At 45.3% G+C, this 15,339-nt stretch overlaps 2 protein-coding genes across 2 annotated transcripts in view; both read right to left on the bottom strand.

The window, feature by feature from the left end:
* The window catches only part of LOC135568577 (ELKS/Rab6-interacting/CAST family member 1-like), a 42,021-nt gene extending 33,059 nt beyond the window's left edge, over nucleotides 1–8,962 (bottom strand). The window contains exon 1 of the mRNA XM_065015374.1: nucleotides 8,804–8,962. The gene's annotated coding sequence lies outside the window, so the exon portion shown is untranslated. The remainder of the gene's footprint in view (nucleotides 1–8,803) is intronic.
* Nucleotides 8,963–14,027: 5,065 nt separating this feature from the next.
* LOC135568578 (ninjurin-2-like) overlaps nucleotides 14,028–15,339 on the bottom strand; it is a 21,355-nt gene continuing 20,043 nt past the window's right edge. The window contains exon 4 of the mRNA XM_065015375.1: nucleotides 14,028–14,503. Within this exon, the coding sequence (XP_064871447.1) occupies nucleotides 14,355–14,503 (149 nt within the window). The 3' untranslated portion in view covers nucleotides 14,028–14,354. The remainder of the gene's footprint in view (nucleotides 14,504–15,339) is intronic.

Raw genomic sequence — 15,339 nt, 5'->3', positions numbered from 1 at the left:
CTTCAGAAAGCATTCAACCCCCTTGACTTGACATGTTGTGCCACAGATCGATCTACACACAATACCCCATAATTCCCAGGTGGCGTAGTGGTTAAGGGCGCTGTACCGCAGCGCCAGCTGTGCCATCAGAGACTCTGGGTTCGCGCCCAGGCTCTGTCGTAACCGGCCGCGACCGGGAGGTCCGTGGGGCGACGCGCAATTGGCCTAGCGTTGTCCGGGTTTGGCCGGTAGGGATGTCCTGGTCTCATCGCGCGACTCCTGTGGCGGGCCGGGCGCAGTGCGCACTAACCAAGGTTGCCAGGTGCACGGTGTTTCCTCCGACACATTGGTGCGGCTGGCTTCCGGGTTGGATGGGCGCTGTGTTAAGAAGCAGTGCGGCTTGGTTGGGTTGTGTATGGAGGACGCATGGCTTTCAACCTTCGTCTCTCCCGAGTCCGTACAGGAGCAGCGATGAGACAAGGATACTGGAGTGATGGAGGTAGATGTGTATAGGGGTAAGGTGACAGGGATACTGGAGTGATGGAGGTAGATATGTATAGGGGGAGGTGACAGGGATACTGGAGTGATGGAGGTAGATATGTATAGGGGGAGGTGACAGGGATACTGGAGTGATGGAGGTAGATATGTATAGGGGGAAGGAGACAGGGATACTGGAGTGATGGAGGTAGATATGTATAGGGGTAAGGAGACAGGGATACTGGAGTGATGGAGGTAGATATGTATAGGGGGAGGTGACAGGGATACTGGAGTGATGGAGGTAGATATGTATAGGGGTAAGGGGATACTGGAGTGATGGAGGTAGATATGTATAGGGGGGAGGAGACAGGGATACTGGAGTGATGGAGGTAGATATGTATAGGGGTAAGGAGACAGGGATACTGGAGTGATGGAGGTAGATATGTATAGGGGGAGGGGACAGGGATACTGGAGTGATGGAGGTAGATATGTATAGGGGGAAGGAGACAGGGATACTGGAGTGATGGAGGTAGATATGTATAGGGGGAGGAGACAGGGATACTGGAGTGATGGAGGTAGATGTGTATAGGGGTAAGGTGACAGGGATACTGGAGTGATGGAGGTAGATATGTATAGGGGGAGGTGACAGGGATACTGGAGTGATGGAGGTAGATATGTATAGGGGGAGGTGACAGGGATACTGGAGTGATGGAGGTAGATATGTATAGGGGTAAGGGGATACTGGAGTGATGGGGGTAGATATGTATAGGGGGAAGGAGACAGGGATACTGGAGTGATGGAGGTAGATATGTATAGGGGGAGGTGACAGGGATACTGGAGTGATGGAGGTAGATATGTATAGGGGGGAGGAGACAGGGATACTGGAGTGATGGAGGTAGATATGTATAGAAGGGAGGTGACAGGGATACTGGAGTGATGGAGGTAGATATGTATAGGGGGAGGAGACAGGGATACTGGAGTGATGGAGGTAGATATGTATAGGGGAGGAGACAGGGATACTGGAGTGATGGAGGTAGATATGTATAGGGGGGGGACAGGGATACTGGAGTGATGGAGGTAGATATGTATAGGGGTAAGGAGACAGGGATACTGGAGTGATGGAGGTAGATATGTATAGGGGTAAGGGGATACTGGAGTGATGGAGGTAGATATGTATAGGGGGGAGGGGACAGGGATACTGGAGTGATGGAGGTAGATATGTATAGGGGTAAGGAGACAGGGATACTGGAGTGATGGAGGTAGATATGTATAGGGGTAAGGGGATACTGGAGTGATGGAGGTAGATATGTATAGGGGGAGGGGACAGGGATACTGGAGTGATGGAGGTAGATATGTATAGGGGGAAGGAGACAGGGATACTGGAGTGATGGAGGTAGATATGTATAGGGGTAAGGTGACAGGGATACTGGAGTGATGGAGGTAGATATGTATAGGGGTAAGGAGACAGGGATACTGGAGTGATGAAGGTAGATATGTATAGGGGGGAGGAGACAGGGATACTGGAGTGATGGAGGTAGATATGTATAGGGGTAAGGTGACAGGGATACTGGAGTGATGGAGGTAGATATGTATAGGGGTAAGGAGACAGGGATACTGGAGTGATGGAGGTAGATATGTATAGGGGGGAGGAGACAGGGATACTGGAGTGATGGAGGTAGATATGTATAGGGGGGAGGAGACAGGATACTGGAGTGATGGAGGTAGATATGTATAGGGGGGAGGAGACAGGGTAATATCCCTTTGTTAGGTGTGAGAAAAGGGTGTGAAAGGGATAGTTTATTCTGGCATAACCCTGACGTCAATGTGTAATAGCACACTCAGCTAAATATATGCAAGTGACAGATAGCCAAGTGGTTCGAGTGTTCCACCAGTAACCGAACGGTCGCTAGTTCGAATCCCTGTGCAGAAAAGGTGAAAAATCTGTTGACGTGTCCTTGAGCAAGGCACTTAACACTTATTGCTCCAGGGAAGCCATTGATAATGGGATGCTGGAACCCCACTCTCAGGGGGAGTTGGGAAATGCAAAACAAAAAAAACTCTCCAACTCACATGTGTGAAATAAGACAAACATACTCACCACCACATGATTATTATGTGGGTAAACAGGCTTTATGTGGAACCCTGGGGCCTGTACACACACACACACACACACACACACACACACACACACACACACACACACACACACACACTGGTATAAACCTACATTTTCATTACAACAGCAGCCATCCAACACATAAGTGAAGTCATTGCTGCAAAAGAGAAGAAATGAATATGGGGTGGGAAAGAAGTGAAAGTAAGAGCTTGTCTTTCTTCAGCCCAGCAGGAATGGAATACGTTTGCCCAGATTGTGTTAACTCCACAAAAATTAAACAAGCTCAAAATCTAAATTTTTCTTCCATTCTGAAGTGAACATTCTGAAGTGAACATTCTGAAGTGAACATTCTGAAGTGAACATTCTGAAGTGCTAACCCCAATTTTTGGGGTTCTAGGGGAAACATAGTGTTATTACTGTGTATAAGGCCAACAATACAACACTATCCTTCCTCTACGATACAATATTATCTTTCCTCTACGATACAATATTATCTTTCCTCTACGATACAACATTATCCTTCCTCTACAATACAACATTATCCTTCCTCTACAATACAACACTATCCTTCCTCTACGATACAACACTATCCTTCCTCTACGATACATTATCCTTCCTCTACAATACAACACTATCCTTCCTCTACGATACAACACTATCCTTCCTCTACGATACAACATTATCCTTCCTCTACAATACAACACTATCCTTCCTCTACAATACAACACTATCCTTCCTCTACGATACAACATTATCCTTCCTCTACAATACAACATTATCCTTCCTCTACAATACAACATTATCGTTCCTCTACGCAACACTATCCTTCCTCTACAATACAACATTATCATTCCTCTACAATACACCATTATCCTTCCTCTACAATACAACATTATCCTTCCTCTACAATACAACATTATCCTTCCTCTACAATACAACACTATCCTTCCTCTACAATACAGCATGATCCTTCCTCTACAATACAGCATGATCCTTCCTCTACAATACAGCATGATCCTTCCTCTACAATACAGCATGATCCTTCCTCTACAATACAGCATGATCCTTCCTCTACAATACTGCATGATCCTTCCTCTGCAATACAGCATGATCCTTCCTCTGCAATACAGCATGATCCTTCCTCTGCAATACAACATTATCCTTTATATATGTGGTGCGGCATTATCCTTCCTCTGCGCTACAGCGTTATCCTTCCTTTACGCTACAGCATGATCCTTCCTCTACAATACAGCATTATCCTTCCTCTACACTACAGTGCTATCCTTCCTCTACAATACAACGTTATCCTTCCTCTACAATACAGCATTATCATTCCACTACAATGGAGCGCTATCCTTCCTCTACACTACAACATTATCATTTGTCTACCATACAGCATTATCCTTCCTCTACAATGCAACCTTATCCTTCCTCTACAATGCGCCTCTACAATGCAACCTTATCCTTCCTCTACAATGTGCCATTATCTTTCCTCTACACTTCAGCATTATCCTTCCACTACTATACAGCATTATCGTTACTTTGCGATACAGCATTATCCTTTATATACAGTGCGGCATTATCCTTCCTCTGCCCTACAGCATTATCCTTCCTATACAATACATTAATATAATTTCTCTCACTCAGCAATATCCTTATCCATTAGACTCTAGCAAGCTGATACATGATAACACACACACACACACACACAAGTGCTTATTTTGAGTAAACTTTAAGTTACAGAAGTGAGAGATGACAGGTCTTGACTTGCACATATTGGACTCAACAAACAACTCAGGCAGTATCACCAAGTACTGGAATAGGGGTCAGAGGGGAGATGAAACCAGGTACTGGGATAGGGGTCAGAAGGGAGGTGAAAACAGGTGTCACCAGGTACTGGGATAGGGGTCAGAGGGGAGGTGAAACCAGGTACTGGGATAGGGGTCAGAGGGGAGGTGAAACCAGGTGTCCACCAGGTACTGGGATAGGGGTCAGAGGGGAGGTGAAAACAGGTGTCACCAGGTACTGGGATAGGGCTCAGAGGGGAGGTGAAACCAGGTGTCCACCAGGTACTGGGATAGGGGTCAGAGGGGAGGTGAAAACAGGTACTGGGATAGGGGTCAGAGGGGAGGTGAAACCAGGTGTCACCAGGTACTAGGATAGGGGTCAGAGGGAGGTGAAACCAGGTGTCACCTGGTATTGGGATAGGGGTCAGGGTGGGGGTGTAACCAGGTGTCACCAGGTACTGGGATAGGGGTCAGGGGGGGTGAAACCAGGTGTCACCAGGTACTGGGATAGGGGTCAGGGTGGGGGGTGTAACCAGGTGTCACCAGGTACTGGGATAGGGGTCAGGGTGGGGGTGTAACCAGGTGTCACCAGGTACTGGGATAGGGGTCAGGGTGGGGGGTGTAACCAGGTGTCACCAGGTACTGGGATAGGGGTCAGGGGGGGGGCGGGGGGGGGTGAAACCAGGTGTCCACCAGGTACTGGGATAGGTAGATATGAAGGTCAGAAGGGAGGTGAAAACTATAAACCAACAACTAGAGGAGGTTGTCGCGACTAGTTCATTAAGTTTCCAATAAACAAAACATTTACAGTATGTTATCTATAGTAGATCAATAGTATGCCAGTATCAATGTCATCCTCTTTCATTCAACACCATTCAAATCATTTGATTTTATTTAACCTTTATTTAACTAGGCAAGTCAGTTAAGAACCAATTCTTATTTACAATGACGGCCTACCCCGGCCAAACCCTCCCCTAACCTGGACGACGCTGGGCCAATTGTGCGACACCCTATGGGACTCTCGATCATGGCCGGTTGTGATACAGCCCGGGATCAAACCAGGGTCTGTAGTGACGCCTCTAGCACTGAGATGCAGGGCCTTAGACCTCTGTGCCACTCGGGATCGAATGAAACTCTACCAGCAGGAAAAAGACCCATCAGAGACCCATCCTCCAACAGGTCAGCTGTCTCCCATAACAACCAGATGAAACAGAGAGGTCACTGTTATCAGTCATATCTCTGTAACCAGGGTCCAATGTCCCCACAGGGGGCTGTACCTGCTCCTCTAGTGGGAGGAGGGCTGTGGAGCAGCCTGGCATAAGGCCTTACAGTGGAGCAGCCTGGCATAAGGCCTTACAGTGGAGCAGCCTGGGATAAGGCCTTACAGTGGAGCAGCCTGACATAAGGCCTTACAGTGGAGCAGCCTGGCATAAGGCCTTACAGTGGAGCAGCCTGGCATAAGGCCTTACAGTGGAGCAGCCTGGGATAAGGCCTTACAGTGGAGCAGCCTGGCATAAGGCCTTACAGTGGAGCAGCCTGGCATAAGGCCTTACAGTGGAGCAGCCTGGGATAAGGCCTTACAGTGGAGCAGCCTGACATAAGACCTTACAGTGGAGCAGCCTGGCATAAGGCCTTACAGTGGAGCAGCCTGGCATAAGGCCTTACAGTGGGGCAGCCTGGCATAAGGCCTTACAGTGGGGCAGCCTGGCATAGGGCCTTACAGTGGGGCAGCCTGGGATAAGGCCTTACAGTGGAGCAGCCTGGCATAAGGGCTTACAGTGGAGCAGCCTGGCATAAGGCCTTACAGTGGAGCAGCCTGGCATAAGGCCTTACAGTGGAGCAGCCTGGCATAAGGCCTTACAGTGGAGCAGCCTGGCATAAGGCCTTACAGTGGAGCAGCCTGGCATAAGGCCTTACAGTGGAGCAGCCTGGCATAAGGCCTTACAGTGGAGCAGCCTGGCATAAGGCCTTACAGTGGAGCAGCCTGGCATAAGGCCTTACAGTGGAGCAGCCTGGCATAAGGCCTTACAGTGGAGCAGCCTGGGATAAGGCCTTACAGTGGGGCAGCCTGGCATAAGGCCTTACAGTGGAGCAGCCTGGCATAAGGCCTTGAATATGGACTGGGGTAGGGTGACATGTTATTTGGGCCTTACCTCCTCTATAGCAGGTGGGCTCTGACACAGACTGTTGGCCCCCTCACAGTGGAGTTAGTACTGAACAACATAACAGTCATTCATTCACTCATTCATTCATTCACTCACTAATCAATTATCAGTCAACTGACTAATCAATGATCAGTCAAAAGGCCAGGACACACAGCATTGTGTAATGGATGACATGTACAATATTGAACATACCCCAGGAAGAGTAGCTGCAGCACGAGCTAATAAACTAAACTAAAATGTTTTTAAAAGTGTATGATCTGAAGGTAACTTCTCTGGTAATTAGCGACTTCATGAAAAATACAGACGGTGCCTACTACCGTTACAAACTAGGCCCACTGTAGCTTGCTGAAAAATACTACCGTTACAAACTAGGCCCACTGTAGCTTGCTGAAAAATACTACCGTTACAAACTAGGCCCACTGTAGCTTGCTGAAAAATACTACCGTTACAAACTAGGCCCACTGTAGCTTGCTGAAAAATACTACCGTTACAAACTAGGCCCACTGTAGCTTGCTGAAAAAATACTACCGTTACAAACTAGGCCCACTGTAACTTGCTGAAAAATACTACCGTTACAAACTAGGCCCACTGTAGCTTGCTGAAAAATACTACCGTTACAAACTAGGCCCACTGTAGCTTGCTGAAAAATACTACCGTTACAAACTAGGCCCACTGTAGCTTGCTGAAAAATACTACCGTTACAAACTAGGCCCACTGTAGCTTGCTGAAAAATACTACCGTTACAAACTAGGCCCACTGTAGCTTGCTGAAAAATACTACCGTTACAAACTAGGCCCACTGTAGCTTGCTGAAAAATACTACCGTTACAAACTAGGCCCACTGTAGCTTGCTGAAAAATACTACCGTTACAAACTAGGCCCACTGTAGCTTGCTGAAAAATACTACCGTTACAAACTAGGCCCACTGTAGCTTGCTGAAAAATACTACCGTTACAAACTAGGCCCACTGTAGCTTGCTGAAAAATACTACCGTTACAAACTAGGCCCACTGTAGCTTGCTGAAAAATACTACCGTTCAAAGAATAGTAGCTGATCATTTAAAAAAATACAATGTTATTATTCTGTCAAACTAATGTAGTTAGGGAGCAGCATTATTACTGAGTAGTTATTAGGCTGTTTGAGGTAAACCCAGGCCCAGTGACGCGTGAATAACAAGGGGTCGATGCCAACGTTTAGCCCCAGTCATGAAGCAACCTGTTGCCCGCTGTCTGGAGGATACGAGTAGTCTACTGGATACCGGGAATAGCCCACAAATACCGCCTCCTCTTACATGTACGTCCAAGTCAATCACCGGTGCTTTGGAACAGGCTACAGTCAATTACACAGGGCGTTAACTAACACTTTAGTAGGTCTAATGTTTAGTTCAGATTGGGTATTCTGGAAGGGAGCCGCGCCAGGGTTATTTGACTCCAGTGCTCATGGGAGGAGCTGGGGAAATGCCATTTCAACGGGCGGCAACGTTACACTTTGGAGGTAAATCTCCTATAAACAAGTCATTCCCGTAGGAAAGCGTGTCGTAGATAAAATAAAGAGTCTATCTAATCGGAGCTGTCGTAAATCTTTCTATAGCTTTTGTGTTTACAATAATAACGTCTGGCTACAATGTTGCCGAATAGGCCTGGCGATACATGTTTTATCTACACAGCGTAGCAACAATGTAACAACTTGCAACTTGCTGGACTAGGTTGTTGGCTCCTCCGTAGAGCGGGTGTCGACGTGCTGTGTTGGCCACGCAGCGAGTTGACAGCTCTTTCGTAAGACTGACAAGTCAAAGACAAACAGTAAGTAAGACAGTCAAATGAATCCTCAACGGCAGTCTAGAAGACCCCGCTCACTACACCGACAAAACAACGCAATGCACTGATTCATACCCGCTGTATTCGGCTATAAGACGGCCTATTCCTCTGAGGGAACACATGAACACATTGAATAGTAGAATACACAACATACCTACATTGTGTTAAACCCCAGTGAAACGAGACACCTCTTTTCCTCAACCGCTAAATACATTTTCCCTCCTATCTCGCGCTGCACAAGAGCCCAACAACTCGAGACAACAACTAAGTAAAGCTGCTGTAATTAGAGTTAATTACAACAGACATGCTGTCAGAACTACCATATAACACACCACACACACTCAACACATGTACATGACTGCTCTTTCCTGAGACACACACTCACGGCAATTAGACTGTCCACTTCTCAGCCCAGTCAGAAGTGGGCTTCAATCTAGAGAATCACTTTTAAAATGTCACCTACCTTCTTCTCATAAATCCGGTTAGTCCAGTTATGTCAATTATCCGTATCCGGCGTCAGATAGAACCGTTATCCGTTGAGGAACCGTTACAACCGATAGAAAATGCCTCTTTTCGGAGCAGTTGATATTTTTCTCCTCTATTGCCAGCACTACCAGTAGATCCCGAGCCAGGGCGCTTCAGTGACGTAAGGATCGGGATGCGCGTTCACGAGAATGGCCTCCCTCCACTCCACCGCCGTACGTGCACGAGTCTTTCAACATCAGACGCTGGCGGGAGGGCGCTATGCTTGAGGTCACGAGAGAAATGAACGGCCTTTCCTCTTTAGCAGAGAGACTTTCACCATAGAACACACTCTATTCTAGACCCTTACTCGTGCAGCTCTTTGATTACTGGCCAGGTATTTCAAACAGAAGAGGGCGCACTTGGGTAAACACTTCCTAACCTCATCACAGATCATGAAAACAGTGTATTGACAAACCCTCTGAAGTTCTAACACTGTTTGGAAACGACAACAAGCGTTTTAATGTAAGTCTAGCCGTTTGTAGTGTGCCCATGACATTGTGTCTCATGTACTTTGAGAGCTATACACAGTATTATGTCTTTTGTTGCCTTCAATTTACTTTTGTGTATGTCTAAGTATGTGTGTGTAGGCCTGTACAGCAATGTGTTCATTGTAATCCACTGTCAATGACAGTTGTGATAATTCCAGCTGTCAGTGTTGACCACCTCCCGTACTGTCCAGACACTCCCGTACACGTCCACACACACACACACACACACGTCCACACACACACACACGTCCACACACGTCCACACACACACACACACACACACACACCAGTTGTCGCCCACCCAGACGTGGCCCAAGGAATGTGTCTGGTTTGGTCACCTGAGTGGCCATAGACCAAAGCCTTGATCATGTAATGACTTATTTGTCCAGGGTTGGTTAGGTTACTTTATAAATGTAATCTGTTACAGTACAGTTACTAATTACCTGTCCAATGTAATCTGTTACAGCACAGTTACTAATTACCTGTCCAATGTAATCTGTTACAGCACAGTTACTAATTACCTGTCCAATGGAATCTGTTACAGCACAGTTACTAATTACCTGTCCAATGTAATCTGTTACAGCACAGTTACTAATTACCTGTCCAATGTAATCTGTTACAGCACAGTTACTAATTACCTGTCCAATGGAATCTGTTACAGCACAGTTACTAATTACCTGTCCAATGTAATCTGTTACAGCACAGTTACTAATTGCCTGTCCAATGTAATCTGTTACAGCACAGTTACTAATTACCTGTCCAATGGAATCTGTTACAGCACAGTTACTAATTACCTGTCCTAATTACCCAAACTCAGTAACGTAATCTGATTACTTTCAGTTACATTTTGATTAGAAGAATACTAATATAATCCATCAATCGCATTTGTCATCACAGTGGTCTCTGATTGGTGGTCATCAGTTGGTGTGTCATCACAGTGGTCTCTGATTGGTGGTCATCAGTTGGTGTGTCATCACAGTGGTCTCTGATTGGTGGTCATCAGTTGGTGTGTCATCACAGTGGTCTCTGATTGGTGGTCATCAGTTGGTGTGTCATCACAGTGGTCTCTGATTGGTGGTCATCAGTTGGTGTGTCATCACAGTGGTCTCTGATTGGTGGTCATCAGTTGGTGTGTCATCACAGTGGTCTCTGATTGGTGGTCATCAGTTGGTGTGTCATCACAGTGGTCTCTGATTGGTGGTCATCAGTTGGTGTGTCATCACAGTGGTCTCTGATTGGTGGTCATCAGTTGGTGTGTCATCACAGTGGTCTCTGATTGGTGGTCATCAGTTGGTGTGTCATCACAGTGGTCTCTGACTTTGTGGTCATCAGTTGGTGTGTCATCACAGTGGTCTCTGATTGGTGGTCAGACTTGCTCAGGTGGAATAAACCTGAAGGCCCATACAGTCAAAAATGTGATTGTCCTGTGTTTTATATACACCAAATGTACAAAACATTAGGAACACCTTCCTAATATTGAGTTGCACCCCATTTTGCCGAGAGGGTTCCAGGTGTGTGGAAAGCGTTCCACAGGGATGCTGGCCCACGTTGACTCCATTGATTCCTACAGTTGTGTCCAGTTGGCTGGCTGTCCTTTGGGTGGTGGACCATTCTTGATACACACGGGAAACTGTTGAGCGTGAAAAACCCATACCCTGTTCAAAGGCACTATTACATTCTGAATGGCACACATACACAATCCATGTCTCAATTGTCTCAATGCTTACAAATCATTATTTAACCTGTCTCTTCTCCTTCATCTACACTGATTGTAGTGGATTTAACAGGTGACATCAATAAGGGATCATATCTTTCACCTGGTCAGTCTATGTCATGGAAAGAGCAGGTGTTCCTAATGTTTTGTCCCCTCAGTGTATATTTCCTCACTATGAGGTTGGAATAATACTGTGAGGTGAAAATGGTGATTATGCTCCTTTTAATATAAGAGCTGTTTGAAAAGACCGCCTGAAATTTCAGCCTGTTTTGGTGGGATGGAGTTTTGCCCTGCCTGGTGAAATCACCATCTGGTTAGTTAGTTAATCGACCAATAAGAAAGAGCGTTCCAAACCTCTCTGCCAATAACAGCTAGTTTTCAGTTTTCCCTTCCCAACTCAGACCAATAGAAATTGTTCTTTGCCAAGAAGAAATTTTTTTGTTTATTTTTGACCATTTTAATTGAAATCACAATAAGGCACTTAAAATTGTTAGTTAGAAATGATTTGATATTGAGATAAAAACAGCTGCATTTGACCTTTAAACTTGCTCCTTTTGTCAATGCTTAACGGAATGTCACTGAGGAAACAGAAAGCTGTCATAATGGATTTTTTTTGCAAAACATCCTTAAAAAAAAAAAAGTAATCCAAGAAGTAATCATCTCGTTTTTCCTAAAGTATCTGTAATCTGAATACAGTGTTTTTCCTAAAGTATCTGTAATCTGAATACAGTGTTTTTCCTAAAGTATCTGTAATCTGAATACAGTGTTTTACCTAAAGTATCTGTAATCTGAATACAGTGTTTTTCCTAAAGTATCTGTAATCTGAATACAGTGTTTTTCCTAAAGTATCTGTAATCTGAATACAGTGTTTTTCCTAAAGTATCTGTAATCTGAATACAGTGTTTTTCCTAAAGTATCTGTAATCTGAATACAGTGTTTTTCCTAAAGTATCTGTATTCTGAATACAGTGTTTTTCCTAAAGTATCTGTATTCTGAATACAGTGTTTTTCCTAAAGTATCTGTATTCTGAATACAGTGTTTTTCCTAAAGTATCTGTAATCTGAATACAGTGTTTTTCCTAAAGTATCTGTAATCTGAATACAGTGTTTTTCCTAAAGTATCTGTAATCTGAATACAGTGTTTTTCCTAAAGTATCTGTAATCTGAATACAGTGTTTTTGCTGGTAACAGAAGTGATTACAGTTACAGTTTTTTGTTGTAATCAGATTACATGTAACTGATGTCATCATTTAATCCCCAGCCGTATTACTTATCCTTAATAAACACATGTATTCAGTATCACGTGTCTCAGCCCTCACTTAACAGAACATTTGACCAAGACAAGGTTGTTGTATGGAGTTTATTGCATTAGAGACACACTTTGGACACAGTGAGTATCATTCTTTTATTAGTAAAATAAAGACCACTAGTAGTCACTGTTTCCCCTTATATTATCTGAAGACCCTATGGTCTGTAGCCATTCTTGGAAATCCCAGACCAAGGACATGCTTGAACATTGTTAAATTGTGGGAGGCAACCCGTTTGTCTAGAGAGACTAATCTGTAGCCCAAACACTTGTCTTTAATTTGATTTCTGAGCCATACACATTAGAATAAGACAATTCTACTTTTTTGACATTTAAATGATTAATGTCTTTCTTTTAAAAATCTCTTCTGATAATTTTTTTTACAATAGAAACAATAGTGAACAATAGTAAACAATAGAAAACCCGTATTGCCGCGTTTTTGAAAGATATATCGCTGAAGTATATCACTCTAGGTTGTGGGGTACAGGTCAGTCTACTGTCTAGGTTGTGGGGTACAGGTCAGTCTACTGTCTAGGTTGTGGGGTACAGTCTACTGTCTAGGTTTTGGGGTACAGGTCAGTCTACTGTCTAGGTTTTGTCTAGGGTTGTGGGGTACAGGTCAGTCTACTGTCTAGGTTTTGGGGTACAGGTCAGTCTACTGTCTAGGTTGTGGGGGTACAGGTCAGGTCAGTCTACTGTCTAGGTTTTGGGGTACAGGTCAGTCTACTGTCTAGGTTGTGGGGTACAGGTCAGTCTACTGTCTAGGTTGTGGGGTACAGGTCAGTCTACTGTCTAGGTTTTGGGGTACAGGTCAGTCTACTGTCTAGGTTGTGGGGTACAGGTCAGTCTACTGTCTAGGTTGTGGGGTACAGGTCAGTCTACTGTCTAGGTTTTGGGGTACAGGTCAGTCTACTGTCTAGGTTGTGGGGTACAGGTCAGTCTACTGTCTAGGTTGTGGGGTACAGGTCAGTCTACTGTCTAGGTTTTGGGGTACAGGTCAGTCTACTGTCTAGGTTGTGGGGTACAGGTCAGTCTACTGTCTAGGTTGTGGGGTACAGGTCAGTCTACTGTCTAGGTTTTGGGGTACAGGTCAGTCTACTGTCTAGGTTGTGGGGTACAGGTCAGTCTACTGTCTAGGTTGTGGGGTACAGGTCAGTCTACTGTCTAGGTTTTGGGGTACAGGTCAGTCTTCTGTCTAGGTTGTGGGGTACAGGTCAGTCTACTGTCTAGGTTTTAGGGTACAGGTCAGTCTACTGTCTAGGTTTTGGGGTACAGGTCAGTCTACTGTCTAGGTTGTGGGGTACAGGTCAGTCTACTGTCTAGGTTTTGGGGTACAGGTCAGTCTACTGTCTAGATTTTGGGGTACAGGTCAGTCTACTGTCTAGGTTGTGGGGTACAGGTCAGTCTACTGTCTAGGTTTTGGGGTACAGGTCAGTCTACTGTCTAGATTTTGGGGTACAGGTCAGTCTACTGTCTAGGTTGTGGGGTACAGGTCAGTCTACTGTCTAGGTTTTGGGGTACAGGTCAGTCTACTGTCTACTGTCTAGGTTGTGGGGTACAGGTCAGTCTACTGTCTAGGTTGTGGGGTACAGGTCAGTCTACTGTCTAGGTTGTGGGGTACAGGTCAGTCTACTGTCTAGGTTGTGGGTGGGGTACAGGTCAGTCTACTGTCTAGGTTTTGGGGTACAGGTCAGTCTACTGTCTAGGTTGTGGGGTACAGGTCAGTCTACTGTCTAGGTTGTGGGGTACAGGTCAGTCTACTGTCTAGGTTGTGGGGGTACAGGTCAGTCTACTGTCTAGGTTTTGGGGTACAGGTCAGTCTACTGTCTAGGTTGTGGGGTACAGGTCAGTCTACTGTCTAGGTTTTGGGGTACAGGCCAGTCTTCTGTCTAGGTTTTGGGGTACAGGCCAGTCTACTGTCTAGGTTTTGGGGTACAGGTCAGTCTTCTGTCTAGGTTGTGGGTTACAGGCCAGTCTTCAGTCTAGGTTTTGGGGTACAGGCCAGTCTTCTGCACTCCAAATGCGGTGATGAAGATGTTGATGATGGCGGTGATGAAGACGAGGCCGGTGGCCACGTTGTTCATGATGTCCAGCTTCCTCTGGTTGGCCACGTTGTTCAGGTCCTTACGTGCTGGAACACACAGAGACCAACAGTGTTGTAACTGAGGTGAGGCCTGATGCCATACAGTAGTGGTTTGTGGGTAATATCACAGAGGAAGCCAAGCCCGGTAAACAAGAAATATTATAACCTGTTGTGACATTGTGTTGTTTGCTCTATAACCCATTCGTTCATACGCCACCGTGATGTGCAATAATATACAACAACAACACAAACAGTCACACAGTGGAGGAATAAATTCAACTACACAAACGTTTGTTTCATCACAAAACCGAAGAGAAACATCTGTCAGGTGAAGTCCACAAAGCAAATATTACATGTAACAAACAGTCATATGACCTGCAGCGTGGTCAAGCAAGTTAATGTTTTACAGTTTACTAAACAACTACTGAGTTACCTCCAGTCAGCTACAGACAACTGATTTAGAACTACAGAGTTACCTCCAGTCAGCTACAGACAACTGATTTAGAACTACAGAGTTACCTCCAGTCAGCTACAGACAACTGGTTTAGAACTACAGAGTTACCTCCAGTCAGCTACAGACAACTGATTTAGAACTACAGAGTTACCTCCAGTCAGCTACAGACAGACAACTGGTTTAGAACTACAGAGTTACCTCCAGTCAGCTACAGACAACTGGTTTAGAACTACAGAGTTACCTCCAGTCAGCTACAGACAACTGGTTTAGAACTACAGAGTTACCTCCAGTCAGCTACAGACAACTGGTTTAGAACTACAGAGTTACCTCCAGTCAGCTACAGACAACTGATTTAGAACTACAGAGTTACCTCCAGTCAGCTACAGACAACTGGTTTAGAACTACAGAGTTACCTCCAGTCAGCTACAGA

The sequence above is a fragment of the Oncorhynchus nerka genome, unplaced genomic scaffold (assembly GCF_034236695.1).
Source record: "Oncorhynchus nerka isolate Pitt River unplaced genomic scaffold, Oner_Uvic_2.0 unplaced_scaffold_1473, whole genome shotgun sequence".
In the NCBI taxonomy this organism is placed as follows: Eukaryota; Metazoa; Chordata; class Actinopteri; order Salmoniformes; family Salmonidae; genus Oncorhynchus; species Oncorhynchus nerka.
Note: the sequence above shows the minus strand (reverse complement) of the source record. Positions and strands in the feature narration are given on the sequence as shown.